General features: G+C 47.3%; 1 protein-coding gene across 5 annotated transcripts in view; it reads right to left on the reverse strand.

The window, feature by feature from the left end:
• Positions 1-22,643, reverse strand: part of LPP (LIM domain containing preferred translocation partner in lipoma) — a 286,392-nt gene that overhangs the window by 156,963 nt on the left and 106,786 nt on the right. For all 5 annotated transcript variants that reach the window (XM_077929605.1, XM_077929604.1, XM_077929606.1 and 2 more), the window contains one exon: positions 10,736-10,937. In XM_077929605.1, coding sequence (XP_077785731.1) covers positions 10,736-10,928 — 193 coding nt within the window. In that variant the 5' untranslated portion in view covers positions 10,929-10,937. The remainder of the gene's footprint in view (positions 1-10,735; positions 10,938-22,643) is intronic.

Consider the following 22,643-nt stretch of genomic DNA (forward strand, 5'->3'; position numbering starts at 1 on the left):
ACGGTCACCACCAGACTGGATTATTGTAACTCGCTCTACGTGGGGCTGCCCTTGAGACTGACCCAGAAACTCCAGCGGGTGCAGAATGCCACGGCGAGACTCCTTACGGGGTCCTCGCTGTGGGATCACATTCACCCAGTGCTATACCAGCTGCACTGGCTCCCGGTGGGGTACAGGATCAGGTTTAAGGTGCTAGTTTTAACCTTTAAAGCCCTATACAGCCTAGGACCCTCGTACCTATGGGACCGCCTCTCCTGGTATGTCCCACAGAGAAACTTACGGTCTTCAAACAAAAACATCTTGGAGGTCCCGGGCCACAGGGAGGTTAGGCTGGCCTCAAGCAGAGCCAGGGCTTTTTCGGCTGTGGCCCTGATCTGGTGGAACGCTCTGTCCCAAGGGACTAGGGCCCTGCGGGACTTGACATCTTTCCACAGGGCCTGCAAAACGGAGCTGTTCCACCAGGCCTTTGGCCAAGGCACAGTCTGACCCCCTCTCTCCTTCTGTAATCCTCATAGAACTCTAGCCCAATGGTTGCCATTAATCTGATTTGAACTGATTTTAGAATGTTGTATCATTTTACTGTTGTTGGCCGCTCTGAGCCCGGCTTCGGCTGGGGCGGGCGGGATATAAATAAAGTTTTATTTATTTTTATTTTATAATGGCTCTTGTGGATGACTATCACAAGTAGAGTGAGTTGCTCTTCTGCTTGAGTCCCGGTTTTGGGGTTCGCAGTGATGCATCTGATTGGCCACTGTGAGGTCAGGATGCTGGTCTAGAAGGTCCTCTGGCCTGATCCTGCAGAAAGCTGATGTTCATTGATGGGGAAGCACATAGGTCTAATATCTCTTTAAGAACTGGGAGATGGTGAAGGAAAAATAAAATAAAATAAAATAAAAAATGACTATTTGGGGGCTCCTCAAAGGCTTAGGAGGAGCTGCTGCTTTCTGACATTAAAAGCATTTTCTCTTTGCTAGAATGTTGTACCTTCATTAAGCACAAACACCATGGGTAAATATAGACAGAGTAACCTTTATCTTTTTTCAAAACAGGTTTAATATAGCCGAGGAGAGATGTACTGGCAGTAGCTGTTCTCAAAAACACAATTTTCATGCCATCACTAAGTATGTCAGGATTTTTAATTTCGCTTCACGCCCCCTTCCCAAGATTTCTCCCCCCAAAAAAACACACACACACCCTTTTGCTCAAATTAATATCCTGTGGTTCACAAACAGGACACTGTCTGGATGAATCATTAGGCAAGAGGTTGCAATGATGGCGAGGCGAAAACATTAAATATAGCATCTGGTTGGGGTGCTGGCCACTAATTTGACATGGTTTTCAAAAGAGATGGAGCTCCTGACTTTTAAGGGCCATGTCCCCCCAGCCCCTACTCCCCCCAAAAGATTTTGGGGCTGCAAGAAAGCAGTGGGAGATCAAATCCCCATTTATGCAGGATTAAGCATATCAAGAAGGGACGCGGGGTGGCGCTGTGGGTAAAAGCCTCAGCACCTAGGGCTTGCCGATTGAAAGGTCGGCAGTTCAAATCCCCGCGGCGGGGTGAGCTCCCGTCTTTCGGTCCCAGCTCCTGCCCACCTAGCAGTTCGAAAGCACCCCCAGGTACAAGTAGATAAATAGGGACCGCTTACTGGCGGGAAGGTAAACGGTGTTTCCGTGTGCTGCGCTGGCTCGCCAGATGCAGCTTTGTCACGCTGGCCACGTGACCCGGAAGTGTCTCCGGACAGCGCTGGCCCCCGGCCTATAGAGTGAGATGGGCGCACAACCCCAGAGTCTGTCAAGACTGGCCCGTACGGGCAGGGGTCCCTTTACCTTTAAGCATATCAAGAGCTCCTAGGGCTGCCTGTTAAAAGAATGAATGGAGCCACTGGTCCATAGAGCTTAGTACTGTCCACACTGACTGGCAGCAGTCCTCCAAGGTTTCAGGCAGGGAGTCCTTCCCAGATTTATCTGGAGATGCCCTCGGGAATTAAATCTGGGACCTTAGGCCAGGAAAGCAGTTGCTCTGCCACTTGGCTATGGTTCCCCCTCCCTCAATCAACAGAGCCAGACCTTTGTCCAATCTAGCCCAGTACAGTCGTACCTTGGTTCTCTAATGTATAACAACAACAACAACAACAACAACAACAACAACAACAACAACAACAACAACAACAACAATTTATTTATACCCCGCCCATCTGGCTGGGTTTCCCCAGCCACTCTGGGCGGCACCCAACAAAATATTTAAATACAATAGTCCGTCAAACATTAAAAGCTTCCCTAAACAGGGCTGCCTTCAGATGTCTTCTAAAAGTCAGATAGTTGTTCATTTCCTTGACATCTGATGGGAGGGCATTCCACAGGGCGGGCGCTACTACCGAAAAGTCCCTCTGCCTGGTTCCCTGTAACTTCGCTTCTTGCAAGGAGGGAACAGCCAGAAGGTCCTCGAAGCTGCGAATCCAGTGCACATGACTTTCCCAAAAGAATCTTGGGAAGTGAAGTCTGTTCAGGGTGCTAGAATTGTATCTCTGTAGGAATTATGTCTCTGGAAAGGGGAAACTACAGTTCCCATAATTCTTTTTTTTTTGGGGGGTGGACAGACATATGTACTTCAGGTGTGTGTTTGTTGGGTGTGCTTTAAATGTGAACTTGCTCTCAGAAAAGACAATGCAGTCACACCTTGGATCCCGAATGCCGTGGCTCCCCAAAAAACCAACTCCCCAACACTGCAAACCCAGAAGTGAGTGTTCTGGTTTCTGAACGATTTTTTAGAAGCCAAATGTCTGGCGCAACTTCGGATTGGCTGTAGGACACTCCTGCAGCCAATCGGAAGCTACGCTTCGGTTTCCGAACATTTTGGAAGTCAAATGGACTTCCGGAATGGATTACATGAAGGAGCGTCTCCACCCCCATCATTCTGCCCGGACACTGAGGTCCAGCTCTGAGGGCCTTCTGACAGTTCCCTCCCTGCGATAAGCCACGTTACAGGGAACCAGGCAGAGGGCCTTCTCGGTAGTGGCGCCCTCCCTGTGGAACGCCCTCCCACCAGATGTCAAAGAGAAAAACAAGTACCAGACTTTTAGAAGACATCTGAAGGCAGCCCTGTTTAGGGAAGCTTTTAATGTTTGACGGACTATTGTATTTAAATATTTTGTTGGGCTTCTTTAGAGAAGTTTTTTAATGTTTGATATTTTATTGTATTTTTAATATTCTGTTGGGAGCCGCCCAGAGTGGCTGGGAAAACCCAGCCAGATGGGCGAGGTATAAATAATAAATAATAAAAACAATTATTATTATTATCATCATCATCATCATCTAGACCAGCGGTTCTCAACCTGTGGGTCCCCAGATGTTGCTGGACTAGTAAAAGGTAAAGGGACCCCTGACCATTAGGTCCAGTCGCGGCCGACTCTGAGGTTGCGGCGCTCAGCTCGCTTTATTGGCCAAGGGAGCCGGCGTACAACTTCTGGGTCATGTGGCCAGCATGACTAAGCCACTTCTGGCGAACCAGAGCAGCGCACGGAAACGCCGTTTACCTTCCCGCCGGAGCGGTACCTATTTATCTACTTGCACTTTGACGTGTTTTCGAACTTCTAGGTTGGCAGGAGCAGGGACCGAGCAACGGGAGCTCACCCCGCTGCGGGGATTCGAACCGCCAACCTTCTGATCGGCAAGCCCTAGGCTCTATGGTTTAGACCACAGCGCCAACCGCATCCCCTGTTGTTGGACTACAACTCCCATAATCCCTGAGCTCTGGCCTTGCTAGCTAGGGGTGATGGGAGTTGTAGTTCAACAACATCTGGGGACCCACAGGTTGAGAAAGGCTGATTTTGATAGACCAATTGTATTAGGCAGCTTCCATTGTTCCTATGGTGCAGCCACACTTGAGACAGTCCCGATTGCCACTCCTGAAAAGGGATATTGCAATTCTTGGACAACAAGATTCCGGCATTGCAGAGGGTTGGACTAGATGATCCTTGGTGTCCCATTCAACTCTACAATTCTATGATCTTAGGATAGTCCTAATAATAATAATACTAATAATAATGGTAAGCAGCCCTGTCATCTTCGGATGAAGGGTGGGATAGAAAACAACAACAACAACAACAACAACAACAACAACAACAACAACAAGGTGATTGAGCGGGTGGTTGCTGAACAACTCCAAGCACGCCTGGAGGAAACGGACCATTTGGATCCCTTCCAATCGGGATTCAGGTCTCACCATGGGACTGAAACTGCCTTGGTCGCACTGGTTGATGATCTCCGGCGGGCTAGGGACAAAGGTGAGAGCTGTTTCCTAGTTCTGCTGGATCTCTCAGCGGCCTTTGACACCATCGACCATAACATCCTTCTGGACCATCTAGAGGGGTTGGGAGCTGGGGGCACTGTCATACAGTGGTTCCGCTCCTTCCTCCTGGGCCGTGTCCAGAAAGTGGTGGTGGGGGATGAGTGTTCAGACCCCTGGGCTCTCACTTGTGGGGTGCCTCAGGGTTCCGTCCTCTCCCCCATGCTTTTTAACATCTATATGAAGCCGCTGGGAGAGATCATCAGGGGGTTTGGACTGGGTGTTCATCAGTATGCAGATGACACCCAGCTCTACCTCTCCTTTAAATCAGAACCAGTGAAGGCGGTGAAGGTCCTGTGTGAGTGCCTGGAGGCGGTTGGAGGATGGATGGCGGCTAACAGACTGAGGTTGAATCCTGACAAGACAGAAGTACTGTTTTTGGGGGACAGGGAGCGGGTTGGTGTGGGGGATTCCCTGGTCTTGAATGGGGTAACTGTGCCCCTAAAGGACCAGGTGCGTAGCCTGGGAGTCATTTTGGACTCACAGCTGTCCATGGAGGCGCAGGTTAACTCTGTGTCCAGGGCAGCTGTCTACCAGCTCCACCTGGTACGCAGGCTAAGACCCTACCTACCCGCGAACTGTCTCGCCAGAGTGGTGCATGCTCTAGTTATCTCACGCTTGGACTACTGCAATGCGCTCTACGTGGGGCTACCTTTGAAGGTGACCCGGAAACTGCAATTAATCCAGAATGCGGCAGCTAGACTGGTGACTGGGAGTGGCCGCCGGGACCATATAACACCGGTTCTGAGAGACCTGCATTGGCTCCCAGTACGTTTCCGAGCACGATTCAAAGTGTTGGTGCTGACCTTTAAAGCCCTAAACGGCCTCGGTCCAGTATATCTGAAGGAGCGTCTCCACCCCCATCATTCTGCCCGGACGCTGAGGTCCAGCGCCGAGGGCCTTCTGGCGGTTCCCTCATTGCGAGAAGTGAGGCTACAGGGAACCAGACAGAGGGCCTTCTCAGTAGTGGCGCCCGCCCTGTGGAACGCCCTCCCATTAGATGTCAAAGAGATAAATAATTACCTGATATTCAGAAGACATCTTAAGGCAGCCCTGTTCAGGGAAGTTTTTAATATGTAACGCTGTACTGTTTTTAACACTGATTGGGAGCCGCCCAGAGTGGCTGGGGAAACTCAGCCAGATGGGCGGGGTATAAATAATAAATTATTATTATTATTATTATTATAACAACAACAACAACAGCCAATCTTTTTCTATGTGGGGAGTTACAACCTGGCCTTGCAGGAGGGCCTTGTCTTGGTTTAGTCTTCAGGCCCCCGCAAATCACCAGCCAGCTCCGTTATCCGTTGGGCCAGCAGGGAGCAGATGCCATTAGGCAAAAATCAATGACTTCTGGAGGGCTCTTCAGAATCAGCCTTAGCCGTTCTAAGGAGAAATCTCCTGCCCCTCCTGAAGTCTCCCCCTTCGACTTGCAATTTATTCCATCTATATCTGCGTCATTCAGCCGTGTGGGTTTTTTTGCTGCAGCAGCGGAGCACAGACCATGAGTAAGTTCCTTTCTTTCCCCCCTTTTTCCTTTCCTCTCTAATGTAATTTAAACTTTTGAAATTGTACACAAAGGAAATTCAATACCGCTCTCACAAAGCCCCTCATTTTTGGTTGCAATACATCTGTGGGATATTGAACCTGGGCAATATTAAACAAAACCTTCAAATAGAGGAGCGAAATAAAACAAGATTCAAAAATCATAGTTATAATTTACTTATAACTAGTTGCAGTCACAACCGAAACCAGCTACAGGAGTGACATTTGCACTTCAAGGTTGTTATGATTATTCTCTTGTTCTTATAATTTGCACAGCTCCTCCAAGACAGGTAAATAACACAGTCAAGTTCTAGAGGTGATGGGTTAACTGGGTAATGTACTTTCTTTCTTGTGTGTTGCAGATAAGATGAGGGTTTGGCTTGAAAAGGTTGCAGAGAGTATTTAAACTAAGCGGACCAGGCTATATGCTGGCAAAGGGAATTATTGGTGTTCCAGAGAGCAAGTTCTCTTTGACTGACCCGTGTCGCTCGCTTTAGGAATGCCGTAAAGCAGAGTGGAAAGGACTTTTTAAAACCCTGTGTCGGTTTCCAAATGCTTGGGAAAAAACCTCTTTCCCAATCTCTATATCAGAATGAGCAAGAGTAGCAGAGGATAGCTGCCATTATTACTATTATTCTTATTGGTAAGATAAATTCTATATATTTGCCCAGATTTTCAGCAGAGTACAGCCTTGTGCAAATGAATTGAAACAAAGCATGTTTTCTATCTTACTCGTAATCCTGTACTTAAAACAAACACAAAAAGTCAGTTGATGGTGTCAGAAGCCTGCAGCCAATAGAAGGAATGATGCGCTCACCACGATATATTGAGGTTCTACGAAAGAGAGTTATTCCAGAGCTGGAAAAGAGGTATCTGACGGTACTGGGATATTGCAGCAGGACCTAGCCCATCGGAAGTGGTGAAGAAATTCATGACAGAGCAGCAAATACAGGTACTTGATTGGCCAGGGAATTCCCCGGATATAAATACCATTGAGAATTGGTGGGCTGTATGCAAAAGTCGCCTCTGTGCTGTAGACTGTACGACTCTGGAGAAGCTCATTCAGGCGCTGATTCGAGTGTGGTACAGGGATCCTAAAATCAACAGTGACTGTTCGTAACTAGTAGACTCCATGCCAAACCGTGTTCAAATGCTGCTTAAAAATAGCGGAGGTCATATCCGTTACTAATGTATGTATATGTGGGTTTTGTACAATAAACGACATTGTTTGTTTCAATTACCATATTTTTTGCTCTATAAGACTCACTTTTTCCCTCCTGAAAAGAAAGGGGAAAAGTGTGTGCATCTTATGGAGCGAATGCAGGATGCACAGCTATCCCAGAAGCCAGAACAGCAAGAGGGATTGCTGCTTTCACTGCACAGCGATCCCTCTTGCTGTTCTGGCTTCTGAGATTCAGAATATTTTTTTTCTTGTTTTCCTCCTCCAAAAACTAGGTGCGTCTTGTGGTCTGGTGCGTCTTATAGAGTGAAAAATATGGTGATTTGCACAAGGGTGTACAAAGCTAATCAGAAACATGCCCATTTTTATGTTCCAAAAGGAAAACAGATGGCAGCATGATTCTAAAATCTTGCATGTTCATTTAAAAAAAAAAATGTGCTTGCAGCATTTCAGTTTCTTGTCCCAGAACCACGTAAAGTCCCAGATGTAAGTTCAACATTCACCTTGGAATGGTGATCCGAGGAAACTTCATTCGCCCAAATTTCAGACAATATGTACAAGTGAGCATCAACATATAAATCCCTGTCAGACACAAGAGTTTGGGAACTTTTGACTGCCAGTCCTCCATCTTTTTAAGTTTCTAGTTCTCATACATTCACACATGCACAATTTTATTTGTGTGACGACTTCCCGCAGTTCGAGCCCTGCACAAGGCGGCTTACAACATGAAAAAATGCATAACTGCACAGTAAAGAAAGTACTCATTAACAATATTTCAAAACCCACGAACGAACTGAACCATTTCTGCATAAATCACAATGTCTAAAATAGAGACACAATAAACCAACAGCAACAGCAGAAATAACTCCCTGCCAGAAAAACAACAACCCACAACTAATCCCCCGGCCTGGTGTCTCTGAAAGATAAAGTGTGTGAGAAGTATTTGGTAAAATCCCATGACGCTGGACATGCGCAGAGGAAGGCGACCAAGATGACAAAGGGTCTGGAAAGCAAACCTTATGAGGAATGGTTGAAGGAGCTGGGTATGTTTAGCCTGGAGAAGAGGAGACTGGAAGGGGATAGAACAGGCATCTTCAAATATCTGAATGGTTGTCAAACGGAAGATGGAGCAAGCTTGTTTTCTCCTGCTCTGGAGGGTAGGACTCGAACCCATGGCTTCAAGTTACGAGAAAGGAGATTTGACTAAGCATCAGGAGGGTAAGAGTCATTTGACAGTGGAACAGACTTTCTTGAGAACTTGTGGGCTCCCCTTCCTTGGAGACGTTGAAGCAGAGGTTGGATGGCTCCCTGTCATGAATTCTTTAGCCATGATTCCTCCATTGCAGGGGGTTGGACTAGATGACCGCTGAGGTCCCTTCCAGCCCTACAATTCTATGACAGCAAGTTTCCAAAGGGCAGCTGAAAGCTGACAGAAGCATCACAGCCGCCCAGCACAGGACAAGCAGGGTTTTACCCTGGGGGGGGGGGGCAGAAAAGCACAAAGGAGGAAGAGGAATGAGGAATGCAGGGAATTTGTGTGTCCCCCCCCCAAAAAAAAAAATTATTCGGGTGCAGCGGAGCACAAAAGAAAGAAAAGGCTCTGAAAGCTCACAGAGACTGACATCGTATGCAGAGGGGGGCGGGGAGAAATCCTTCGTTTCTTTGGATACAAGTTTGTAAGAAGAATCCAGATGGCTTCTATCGGAGTAACTAACCGACAGAGTAAGAAATAGCAGTTCTATTCTTGAGCTAATTATGCTTCTGGAAGGAGAAGGGAAATCCCGTCCAACATCGCAGAGATAGTGAGCGGCTTACAAGAAAGGGGCAGAATATCAGGCCCGCAGGTGCGCCTGGGAGCTTGCCCCACAAGCCAAGACGCCTTCGTTCCATCTGGGCACTCTCAATTCCATCCCAGGGTAGTGGGGACCCCTTGCCCCACCAGCCCCCTCCATTTGCCCCCCCCCAGAGGTCGTTTCCCCACCAAACACACCCACCTGCCCCACAACTGATCTCCGACGTGGTGTCGGGCGTGGGGCAGGGAGAAACACAGCTGGTGTGGGACTGGATGAGAAGCAGGAAGCAGGATGGAGCCCCCCAAATCCTACTTGGTCCCTGTCGGCACCCACACCAACCTCTGCAAGCCAATTCCGACAGGTGGGCTGGTGGGCCGGATGCCAGATGGTTGGTTGACCCCACCAGCCAAAAATATCCCCCCCCCCAAAAAAAAGGCTCTCTTAATATCGTTCAAGTATAGAACTGGCGCTTCCTCACTTTTCCATTGTGGGGGTTTGGGTTAGATGGCCCTTGGGGTCCCATTCAAGTCTGCAGTTCCATGATTCTATTATTCCATTCCCTCTTTTAGTTTTCTAGCCCTTATGGATAAGGAAAGATTTGGGAAAGGTGTGGGCAGACCCTTGTGGAATCTCAGAAGGCCACAAAGGAGGGGCGAGATGGGCTTAAGGGTGCTCTGCACAATGGTCACGAAATTAAAAGACGCCTGCTTCTTGGGAGAAAAGCAATGACAAACCTAGACAGCATCTTAAAAAGCAGAGACATCATCTTGCCAACAAAGGTCCGTGTAGTTAAAGCCATGGTTTTCCCAGCAGTGATGTATGGAAGTGAGAGTTGGACCATCAAGAAGGCTGATCACCGAAGAATTGATGCTTTTGAATTCTGGTGCTGGGGGAGACTCCGGAGAGTCCCATGGACTGCAAGAAGATCCAACCTCTCCATTCTGAAGGAAATCAGCCCTGAGTGCTCACTGGAAGGACAGATCCTGAAGCTGAGGCTCCAAGACTTTGGCCCCCTCATGAGAAGATTCCCTGGAAAAGACCCTGATGTTGGGAAAGATGGAGGGCACAAGGAGAAGGGGACGACGGAGGACGAGATGGTGGGACAGTGTTCTTGAAGCTACAAACATGAGTTTGACCAAACTGCGGGAGGCAGTGGAAGACAGGAGTGCCTGGTCCACTCTGGTCCATGGGGTCACGAAGAGTCGGATACGACTAAACGACTAAACAACAACAAGCACAACTCTGTGTCACTTCCACAAGAAACAGAATAGAACATGCAAATCTGGAGCGGTCAGGCCATAATTTTTAACTGGACACAAGATTTGAATCACCTTTGTGAGGAGCTGCAGCTTATTTTATTTATGTGTACATTTGATTCAGTTTTTACCTCCCCATCAACAGGTTCTTAGATCGCCTTGCAGGGAAGTTTAAAAAAATGAAATAACAAAAGGATAAAAATGTCGCAATAAAAAGGAACCGTATACCGCAATTGCCACTTTCCTTCCTTCCTTCTATCGACATTGACTCCCCTTCTCTCTCCATTACAGTGGTACCTTGGTTCCCGAACAGCTTGCCTCCCAAACAAATCAGCTTCTGAATGTTGCAAATCCGGAAGTAAGTGTTCCGGTTTGTGAACTTTTTTTAGAAGCCAAATGTCCGGCGCGACTTCCGATTGGATGCAGGACACCCCTGCAGCCAATCGGAAGCCGCGCCTTGGTTTGCAAACATTTTGAAAGTCAAACGGACTTCCAGAACAGATTGAGTTTGGGAACCAAACCACTGTATTTATTACTGTTTCACAGACTTATCATACATTATTGCTGTTTGATTAATGGAGGCTTCCTACGAACTACGGCAACCAACAATTCTTACCTTCCCCTTCAGCCGCTCGGTAGGGATTGTACTTCGGTTTGGGGGCCACGACCGGAGCAAACTTCTTTGGGGTCTGCTGAGTGGATATGGAGATGCTGGGGGTCCCGAAAGAATGGGTGGTCTCCATCCTCGCGGTCACATGGCCCACGGGCTCGCTGGGGTTCTTGGGGGGCAGCCATGATGGGTGAGACATCACTCAGCACTGGGGAAAGAGAAAAGCAAGAAGGCCGTTGGCTTGTGGATTCCATGTGATGTAAGAATTTGAGACCCAGAGTATGAATTTTGTTGATTTCATAAATGTCCCAGTATTAAGTGTATCCAACCTCTGGCTAGAATGTCTTAGGCTTGTTTTTGTGTGCATTTTAGGACTCCTAAGCTTCATTCCTTCCCTATCTGACCCCGAAAGTGGCAGAAATAGTCACTCGGGATGTTTTGCTAGGTCTGTTTTGAGTTAGCACCAGGGTGAAATCCGGCATCTCCTTGAGAGGTTCCAAGGAAAAGATAGGGACTGGAATGACAACACAACTCTGTTGACGGCCTGGTCGCTAAGGAAACAGTGATAATGCAGCACATTTGAGACCCAAATGGTCTGGCACCCCAAGGTAATTATGGGGGCGAAGTTAGCAGTATGCTACTTGTTTTGCTGCTCACGACCTGTAACCTTTCTTGGTGCACGTAGAAGGATGCTTGGAGATGTTTTGATGTTTTATGACTCTCTGTGTGCTGCATCTGAGCTCCTCTCTAAGCTTTGTTCTGATTTTCCTCTGGGTAGGCCTTCTTCTTAAGTGGCAGACTCAAAACAACCACGTTAAGTTGAGCTCTGTTCTATTGCAGTAAAAAGTTAAAGGTAAAGGACCCCTGACAGTTATGTCCAGTTGCAAACAACTCTGGGGTTGCAGCATTCATCTCACTTTACAGGCCGAGGGAGCCAGCGTTTGTCCGCAGACAGTTTTTCCAGGTCATGTGGCCAGCAGGACTAAGCCACTTCTGATGCAAGGGAACACCGAAACCAGAGCAGCGCACAGAAAAGCCATTTACCTTCCCGCCAGAGTGGTACCTATTTATCTACTTGCACTTTTTGGCACGCTTTCGAACTGCTAGGTTGGCAGGAGCTGGGACAGAACAACGGGAGCTCATCCCATCACGGGGATTCAAACTGCCGACCTTCTGATTGGCAAGCCCAAGAGGCTCAGTGGTTTAGACCACAGCGCCACCTGCGTCCCATTCTGCAGTCCCAAATTTCAGTAGTATCTGATAAACTCCAGGTTCCTAACTGGGTCTGCTGAATCACAGAGTTCAGCTCCACGCAATGCAGGAATATGCAGCTGTCTAACATGCAACCTTGCCGTTATCAGCACCACGCTCCAACCAATTGAGCTATCTAAGTTTGCTTTAATTCTCTTGCTTCCGTGTCAACTGTTCCCTTTTTTTAAGGGAAATTCCCTTATTCCGGATAGGATTCCTCACAAGAAAAGGGAAAAGTTGACAGCTATGATCCTGTTCTCACAGTGGCCAGCCAGAAGCCTTTTCTGGGAGACCTGCAAGCAGGAATCAAGCACCAGGGCACCCTTTTGCAGTTTCCAGCAACTGATATTCGGAAGCATTGCTACTTCTGGCTGTGGATTCTCCTCTTCCACAAACTTAGCTAATTCTCTTTCATCCAAGTTGGGGACAACCTTTGCCTCCTGCAGAAGCCAGTTCCCTAGTTTAACTACATGCTGCGTGAATCCTTCCTGTTATTAGCATTAGTATTATTTCAATTTCTATACAGTCATATGTTACGTCCGCTTCATGTTACGTTCTTTCAGGTTACGTCCCACAGCGACCGGAAGTACTGGAAAGGGTTACTTCTGGGTTTCGCCGCTCACGCATGCGCAGAAGCGCAAAATGACACCACATGCATGCACAGAAGCGGCGAATCGCAACCTGCGCATGCGCAGATGCGCCACTGAGGGTTGCGCTCTTTTCATGTTGGAACGGATCCCGTTCGCAACCAGGGGTACCACTGTACCACTCTTTATCAAAAGATCTCAGGGTGGTGTACAACATTAGAAAGCAAATGTTCCAACGTTTAGCTACTTTGGATGCCCATGAGTTTTAGTGCAATGAGGGAGAGAAAAGTTTCCCCTCTCCACTTTTTTAAAATTTGTGAATATATACATTTTCGGAACTGAATTTGCAAGTTCTGTGCTCCCAAGGAAGGAGCAATGTTGCAAAAGAACAGCAGAACATTTTCGGTTGTGATGGGGGATAATTTTTCTCTTTGAGGCATCTGGTTGGCCCCTGTGAGAACAGGATGCTGGACTAGATGGGCCAATGGCCTGATCCAGCAACCTCTTCTTACAGTCTCGTGGGGAAGGGCTCCCCCATTTGCTTTTGTCTGCTGCCCCACATCAGCAAACTTCTCTGCTATGACCCCAAACTGCTGATATAAGGCTGCGATTCGAGAGCAGCGATGGCGTCTTGTCACCTAGATCTCGCCCTCTCTCTGCTTCTGCGTGACTTGAAAAGGAAAAGCTGAAGAAGAAGAAGAAGAAGAAGAAGAAGAAGAAGAAGAAGAAGAAGAAGAGGAGGAGGAGGAGGAGGAGGAGGAGGAGGAGGAGGAACAAAAGCAAGCTGGCCCAGATCACACACAGAGACACACAAACAAGCACACACACAATTCTTGGCAGCCGATCTCCCTCAATATTTCTTGGGTTTCATCCGCATGTGGCTCTCATTAGAACCTTCAGTTGTCTTTTGATGGTTCCTCCCAGCAGATGTGAACTTATTTAGCTACAGATCTGTCTCGTTATTCCATCTCCTGCTCAAACAGATGGCTTGCTCTTTTCTTCTGCGAGCGAGCAAATCTTCGAGTAACGGCAAAAAAAAAAAAAAAACCTCCAGGAAGCCTCCCTTAAAAGGCGCCACATGAAAAAGAGAAGCACTTGCCAGCAACGGCCAGGCCGCCTCCCCAACAAGAGAGACTCAAGAGGGACCCTTTGTTCCCAGTGGTTTCACTCTAAATACAACCGCTTCTGCTTATTTAACAATTAGAGTCTCGAAAGTGGACACATGTTCGTTCCTCAACGGCGAACGCAGCCAAGATTCACTTTGCAAGAAATGAGGTGCCTTGTGGCTCCTTGGGGATGGATATAGGCAAGACAAGCTTTTCAAGAGATGCCCCCTTAGCTCCCCATGCTATTTAGGGTGAGAAAACATAATGAATTTACAACTAAGCCATCACCCAATTACTCCTCAGCATCACATTGTTGTAGCTCACTCAACAATCTGGGTCTTTTGTGGAGGGCTCTTTGTTTTTCTATTTCAGGTATTCATATCCTTCCTTTCCTCCAAGTTGTGATTCAAGGTGGCACACCCTAAACGGCCTCGGTCCAGTATGCCTGAAGGAGCATCTCCACCCCCATTGTTCTGCCCAGACACTGAGGTCCAGCGCCGAGGGCCTTCTGGTGGTTCCCTCCTTGCGAGAAGTGAGGTTACAGGGAACCAGGCAGAGGGCCTTCTCGGTAGTGGCACCCGCCCTGTGGAACTCCCTCCCACCAGATGTCAAAGAGAAAAACAACTACCAGACTTTTAGAAGACATTTGAAGGCAGCCCTGTTTAGGGAAGCTTTTAATGTTTGATGGACTATTGTATTTTAATATTTTGTTGGAAGCTGCCCAGAGTGGCTGGGGAGGCCCAGCCAGATGGGTGGGGTATCAATAATAAATTATTATTATTATTATTATTATTATTATTATTATTATTATTATTCTGTTATATGTACAGTCGTACCTTGGTTGTGGAATGCCTTGGTACTCGGACGTTTTGGCTCCCGAATGCTGCAAACCCGGAAGTGAGTGTTCTGGTTTGCGAACGTTTTTTGGAAGCCAAATGTCCAACACAGCTTCCACAGCTTCCGTTTGAGTGCAGGAAGCCCATGTAGCCAATCGGAAGCCATGCCTTGGTTTTCGAACCGTTCTGGGAGTCGAACCAACTCCCGGAACGGATTAAGTTTGACAGCCAAGGTACCTCGGTATTTGTTTTCATGTTGTAAGCCACCTTGAACACAGTTTTAACTCTGCAAAGGTGGCATAACATCTCTGTTGGGAGTCCTGGAAGACCTGCTGTCCGCCTTCTCCACTATTTTCCATCTTCATTTTAGATACTGTGATAAATGTGAAAACTGTTTCGGTTCTGCATTTTTTAAATGTTTCATTTATTGTGTTTGGCTACTTTTGTTATGTTGCACTTAGGGATTTTTCCCAGGTCGTAAGCAGCCCTGAGCATGGCTTGAATTGCTGCATGGTTGCGTACATATAAAACGATGCCTGCATGAAAGAACATCAATGCAAAATATAGAATGATAAAAGCAACGATTGAAAATGCATTGCAAGGTTTTTAGAACCAGCAAGTAAAATATAATGTGCTTTGGCAGCAGCCCGGCGGTCAGCACTGTCAGCACCTTAGTTTCCAGAGGAAGATCTCAGCCTGTCAGCAGAAGGATAACAAGGAGGGAGCCAATCCCACAACCTGGGAGCCACCAAAGAAAAGGCCCTGTCTCTCACATCGCCACCATCTGTGCCTCCGATGTTGGAGAGACTGTGAGAAGTTGCTCACTCAATGATCTTAGCACCCAGGCAGGTTCATAGAGGGAGATGCACGCATGCACATCCCTTTAAAAAATTATGGGATGCCAAAGCACTGTTCAGAGCATAGGCAACTTTCAGATTGATGCCAAACAGCTGGAGGATGGGTGACCCTCCTCTAGGGCTGAGGCTACCGGGTGCATTTTGAGCAGTCCTTCCTCGTGGCTGGCACTATTCATGCCAGCATGTGACTGAACCAGGCTCCGGGGATCAGAAGCATGTGAAGATGAGCTGTCTCAGACCACGCACCTCATATAGAAACCTTTCGCCCCGCTCAGCGTCGGCTCAAGTGCAATACTGATAATGCAGTACAGTCAGCTCACACTTCCAGCCCGCCAGCCGTCAAAGGTTGAGTAATCGCTGGAGGAGAGATCGCTCGTTAAAATGGGCATATTAGAAACAGCTCCCCTGCAAAGATGGGGAAGGCAAAAGCTGGTCTGTATCCAGCAAGGAGGACATCTCTCTTAGGCTGTATACCTTGGTTGTACCTTGGTTCTCAGACTTAATCCCTTCCAGAAGTCCGTTCCAAAACCAAAGGGTTCCAAAACCAAGGCATGCTTTCTCATAGAATGCAATGCAAAATGAATTAATCCGTTCCAGACTTTTAAAAACAACCCACAAAACAGCAATTTAACATGAATTTTACTAGCACTCAGAAAAACACAAAAAACAGACACACACGCCTGCTGAAGCTCAGCTGCTGGTGCTGGAAGGGGTTTGAGTCTCCTCACTGCCCACAAGCAACGGCAGCCAGTTTGGTGGGGTCATAGATTCCTGGGCTGCTTCCTCCCCTCCACACCCCTCTCTCTTTACTTTCGGGAATGAGTTTCTAGAAGTACCGAAGGACACAGAAATGAAACTCGCGTTTTAGGAAGCAGAGAGAATGGACTGGAAAGCAAAACCCCGCCTGGGGAGGAGGGAAAATCTCACTGCGGTTTGGAGGGGCTCCCAACTGGGGGAAGTGGCCCGTTGCAGCAGCGCTGAACTCTGGCTTAATATGGAAATGCAAGCAATCGAGACTTGGATCTGAAACCCAGTTTGGGGAAGAAGGGCTGACGGGAACAGTTTCATCTGACAAAATCTGTACTGGAAGCCTCGAAGCATCTCAGAGGTGGGGCGGATAGGAATTGGGTGGAAGGGAATACACGCCGCCCCCAACTCAGAATGTCAATCTGCTGATCTGCAACCTTTAGCACCGAGAGTAAAGGATTAAAAATGCAAGAAGAGCCTTGCAGGATCAGGCCCCTGGTCCAATCAAGTCCAGCATCCATATCTCACACCGACTGACCAGATGTCCCAGAGAAAACCTGCAAGCAGGAACCTGAGCACAAAAGCACCGCATTTACCGTATTTTTCGCTCTATAAGATGCACCAGACCACAAGACACACCTAGTTTTTGGAGGAGGAAAACAAGAAAAAAAATATTCTGAATCTCAGAAGCCAGAACAGCAAGAGGGATTGCTGCGCAGTGAAGGCAGCAATCCCTCTTGCTGTTCTGGCTTCTGGGATAGCTGTGCATCCTGCATTCGCTCCATAAGACGCACACACATTTCCCCTTACTTTTTAGGAGGGAAAAAGTGAGTCTTATAGAGCAAAAAATATGGTATCTGCCTTATTAGAATCATAGAGTTGGAAGAGACCACAAGGGCCATCGAGTCCAACCCCCTGCCAAGCAGGGGGTGTTAAATGGTGTTAAAACAAAACACCATCTTTATTGAAATGCAAAACAGAGATCGGGATCAGGGGCAGCTAGCCTGCACTGTTGCAGCTAATGCATTCTGCTTGAATCCTGACCCCCTGATCTATGTACCCACCCACCCTGAATTGACTCAAACCTGGCCTTACTACTTTAAAAAGTTACATTTGTTTGGGCCCTGGCATAGCCTTTTATCACCTAGGCAGTTCTGCAGCTAGTTAACGTTCTTCCCAAACTCTCCATGCTGCAAGCTGGTTGCAGCACCCCAGGGAAGGCGCAGACCCAGTTTTTCCCATATCTCCATCGCATGCCTCTGTTGCAACAACATTGTCCTGCTGCCCCGCTACACTGCAATGAGAAAAGGCATGGATACAGGGTAGATGGGGTTGGGGGGGGCAGGGAGAGAAGGCATTTCTCTTCATTGCTTTGCCAGCTCGAAGGAACACAAAAGGGTTGCAAAAGATGTTGAAACAGAGATTCAAAACCGGAGGAAGGAGGACGCCGGGCAGCCTTGCCAAGCTCAGAGCTCAAATTGTCCCAGTTTAGGGAAGCAAAACAAGCTCTCGCAGCGGGGAGCCTCGATTGCTACTAAACCGCCGTAAATTGTTTGGGAAGAAAATGAACCAGAGCAGCAAAATCGCCTCTCCTAATATGGGTAAAATAGAAGAGAAAGCAGCCACTCTCCGCCAGAGCTGCCTTCGCATCTGCAAATGGCAACACAGGGCAATGTGTTTCTGCATCTCCCTTCTGCCATCTGCCTTTAGCAGTGGCAAAATGAATTTGAAAATTGTTTTCCTCCCTATGGTTCTGGAGGGTTTGGCACAGCTGGGCAAAACTCGTGGCACGCTAAGGTGCAAGTCGGGACAAGAGGGGCTTGGAGCTTTGGGACGGCCGATCTGGAGACAGGATCAGTTGAATAGCTGTCAACTTTCCCCTTTTCTTGCGAGGAATCCTATTCGGAATAGGAGGGAATTTCCCTTAAAAAATGGAAAATGTTGACAGCTATGATCAGTTGTGAGCTGGGCTGTCCCTCTGCAGCAGAGTAGGGTGTGCGTGTTAAGACTGGAATAGAATGGAGAGTCGCCATGGTTAGAGTGTTTGACTAGGACCTGGGAGACCTGGGTTCAAATCCCCCCTCCCTGTGCCATGAAGCCCTCTCCCTGGGTGTGAGCTTGGGGGCCAGTCACTGCCTCTCAGCCTAACCTACCTCACAGGGTTGCTGCCGGGACTGAATGAGGAAGCGGTGGAGAACCATTTATGCCAATTTGAGCTTTTGAGGGGAAAAGGGTGGGAAAGCAATGCAATAAATAAATATTAGTGCCCCTCCGGTCTATGTCCACAGCCCTGCCTCAAAAAGAGCATTGCAAAGGATTCGAAAAGGCAGCCCAAGCCATCAAGGGATGGAGCAGCTTTCCTAGGAGGAAAAGTTACAACATCTGGGGCTTTTTAGAAAACACAAATAGGAGACTATATTGGGCTCCATGATCACTGCAGATGGTGACAGCAGCCATGAAATTAAAAGACGCCTGCTTCTCGGGAGAAAAGCAATGACAAACCTAGACAGCATCTTAAAAAGCAGAGACATCACCTTGCCAACAAAGGTCCGTCTAGTTAAAGCTCTGGTTTTCCCAGTAGTGATGTATGGAAGTGAGAGCTGGACCATCAAGAAGGCTGATCGCCAAAGAATTGATGCTTTTGAATTCTGGTGCTGGAGGAGACTCTTGAGAGTCCCATGGACTGCAAGAAGATCAAACCTCTCCATTCTGAAGGAAATCAGCCCTGAGTGCTCGCTGGAAGGACAGATCCTGAAGCTGAGGCTCCAAGACTTTGGCCACCTCATGAGAAGAGAAGACTCCCTGGAAAAGACCCTGATGTTGGGAAAGATGGAGGGCACAAGGAGAAGGGGACGACAGAGGACGAGATGGTGGGACAGTGTTCTCAAAGCTACCACATGAGTTTGACCAAACTGCGGGAGGCAGTGGAAGACAGGAGGGCCTGGCATGCTCTGGTCCAGGGGGTCACAAAGAGGCGGACACCACTAAAAGACTAAACAACAACAACAACAACATGCATGGTGTAAGGACAGAGAAGGGGTGGGAGGTTTTTCCTCCCCATGGAGCTAAGTGTTTGAAGATTCAGGAAAGACAGAAGAAAACACTTCTTCACACAGCACATAGTTAAACTGTGGAACTCCCTGCCACTAGACGTAGCAGCGGCCTGCAACATGGAAGCCTTGAAAAGACAAAATTCATGGGGGGTGAGGCTTTTGACAGCCACTAGACATGAAGGCTATGTTATCTTTCCACTATCAGAGGCAGCGCGACTCTGTATACCAGTTGCATGTGGATCATGCTTGTGGGTTTTACCAGAGGCATTTGGTTTGGCCACTGGGAGGATGCTATATCCAGCAGGGCTATTCTGGTGCTCATCACAAACGCACAAACTAAGTAGCCGTAGAGCAACAAGTCCTGGGTTCAATTTCTGGAATTTCCAGGTAGGTCAGGGAGATTCCCTTGTCTGAACTCTTGCAGAGCAGCTGCCAGTCCGTGTAGACAATATTGAGCAAGACAGACCAATGGTCTGACTCAGTGCAAGGGAGCCTCCTAGAAACTGCTTTCCCCAGCCAGAAATCTCTTAGCAACTCTCTTGCCGCCCAGAAAACTCCGGTCTCAGAGGCTGCAACCTCAACAAAGAAAATTAACTTTAAACTTCTTGAATCTGAAATTGATTGTGGTCAGGTTCGGGGTTTTTGATTTTCCTTCTGCTTCACATGCAAACTGCAAAAAAAAAAAGAGTTGTTTTGCTGTTTTGCAGCTTCCATGAAAGCAGAGTGGTTATGATGACAGAAGTCCATCCCGGTGGCCTGGTGTATAACAACCACTGGCCACCCAAGGCCGTTCATCATGATGTGAAACTGCTTTGCAAAAATAGAAAAAATTAAAGGGGAGAAAATGCTCCACGATGAAGGAGCCTGTTAACAAAAATATGCTCTGGGGATCCATGTTTACCAGACCCTGGGTGTTATCCAGAAGAGAGCAAGGCACACTTGAGCCTGTCAGAATCAAACGGCTTGAGCATGCCTGGTTCAGCTCCACACTTCCTGAAACAATATGAGAAACAAAACAAAATCCTTTGAAATTTGCCATTCTCTGAATTTCACAATGCAGCTCTCCAGCAAAAAAAATGCATGCATTGGGCTGGGTAAAGTGTGCAGATAAGTGAAAATAGATTAGTGAAAATTACAGGCAAAAAATAAATATGCATTGCGGTCTATCAAACAGCCTGCAAAAGTACATAATTGCATAGGAAATTGTGCCTATCGGAAGAAAGTAGGACGAAAACACTGATGGGTTTACGTGAGTTTGTCTTGCTTAAAATCACAAACGCATGTGGAAATGTGAAGAGTTGTGTACCTGCAGGTAAACCAAAAGGTCATCCTTAAACAGTAAAAAGGTAAAGGGACCCCTGACCATTAGGTCCAGTCGCGGCCGACTCTGGGGTTGCGGCGCTCATCTCGCTTTACTGGCCAAGGGAGCCGGCGTACAGCTTCTGGGTCATGTGGCCAGCATGACTAAGCCGCTTCTGGGGAACCAGAGCAGCGCACAGAAACGGCGTTTACCTTCCCACCGGAGTGGTACCTATTTATCTACTTGCACTTTGACGTGTTTTCAAACTGCTAGGTTGGCAGGAGCAGGGACTGAGCAACGGGAGCTCACCCCGTCGCGGGGATTCGAACTGCCAACCTTCCAATCGTCAAGTCCTAGGCTCTGTGGTTTAGCCCACAGCGCCACAATTCAGCTGATGTTAACCACCACAGAGTAGCCATGGACATAATTAAGTAAACCAGGAGAAAACTGATTTTGCTGCCTTCACCTGCTTGGTATCAAGGAGAGGAATTCGTTGCAGAAGGCTGAAGAAAGAACCTGTCTGGGGTGGAAGAGAGACAATTTGCAGACTCCCCTGGAAAGGACAACACAATAGATGCTGTGGAACAGGCGCAAGTCCCAAGTTGTGGCCTTAAAATGCACAAACAGCCTTTCAAACGAGTCTGTTTGTTAATTACTATAATATAAAACTCGGAGACATTGTCCAACCTTGTGCATAATTTTAACTCATACAATTGGACACCTTGCTTAAAAACGTAATTGTAACCAAGTCTGCCTAAGCTATCAATTCCATTCAACCCTCTTCCGACCATAATTGGCTTCTTGCACAGGAACAGAACACTTTATAATACAAAGTTATGTTTACATATATAGATGAAATATTGCATTTCATTTGTAATTCTCTCCCCCTTTTTGCAATAACATCTTTTCCTATTTGAAAAAGTTTGCATCAGCTGCCTTTAAATTTCAAATTCTCACCAAAAAGGCGAGAAAGAGCTTTGGCAAATTCCTTGTGGCACCCCCTGACTTAGAAGCAAAGACTCGTTCGAGGTGCAGGATCATTGCGTCTTCCCCCTCCTTGTTAGCTGTCCTGGTTATTTCACAAGGACTGAGAATTGTTTTATTTTATTTTAATGCTGCTTTTTATTCAAATAAATCCCAAAGCAGCTTACAAACAAAAGATAAAAATAACATAATGGAACATCACAAATACGTTTTCTTGGGGAAAACTCCTTAGGATTATTTACACAGATGGTATATAGGATTTCTTTGCAAATGTCAAAAATGTTTTCTTCGGCACCACAAAATTGTTTGGAGGATTTGCAATAAACTTGGTACATAATACCATTTACAGTGGGGATGTCAGTTTGTGCAAGATTTTGGGAGTTTGATTTTGACAGAAATGATAACCATTCAATATTAATGACACTCTGATCTCAAGAGGGAGGTAAATCTGCAACAAACGAATTCTGGAAGTAGTCTTCATCCTGGATTGCTTTCAGGCCGCAGGAGAACTGCAACCTGCTGACCTCAGGAGGCAGTGATGGTCACCAGTTTGGATGGCTCTGAAAGCAGATTAGACAAATTCATGGAGGAAGAGAACATGGAAGACCTACATTGGCTCCCAGTACATTTCCGAGCAGAATTCAGAGTGTTGGTGCTGACCTTGAAAGCCCTAAACGGCCTCGGCCCAATAGACCTAAAGGAGCGTCTCCACTCCCATCATTCAGCCCAGACACTGAGTTCCACATCCAAGGGCCTACTGTTGGTTCCCTCCCTGTGAAAAGCCGAGGTTACAGGGAACCAGGCAGAGGGCCTTCTCAGTGGTGGCACCCCCCCCCCCTGTGGAACACGCTCCCACGAGATGTCAAGGAAATAAACAACTATCTGACTTTTAAAAGACATCTGAAGGCAGCCCTGTTTAGGGAAGTTTTTAATGTCTGGTGTTTTATTGTGCTTTTAATTCTGTTGGGAGCCGCTCAGAGTGGCTGGGGAAACTCAACCAGATGGGCGGGGTATAAATAACAAATTATTATTATTATTATTATTACTACTACTACTACTACTACTACTACTACTACCAGTGGCTACTAGCCAGGATGGCTGTGCTCAGTCTTCACAGCTGGAGGCAGCCATACCTCTCAATAGCAGTTGCCTGAAACCACAGGAAGGGAGCAAATGCTCTCTTGTGCTCAAAT

Source organism: Podarcis muralis, chromosome 6 (assembly GCF_964188315.1).
Source record: "Podarcis muralis chromosome 6, rPodMur119.hap1.1, whole genome shotgun sequence".
Classification (NCBI taxonomy): Eukaryota; Metazoa; Chordata; class Lepidosauria; order Squamata; family Lacertidae; genus Podarcis; species Podarcis muralis.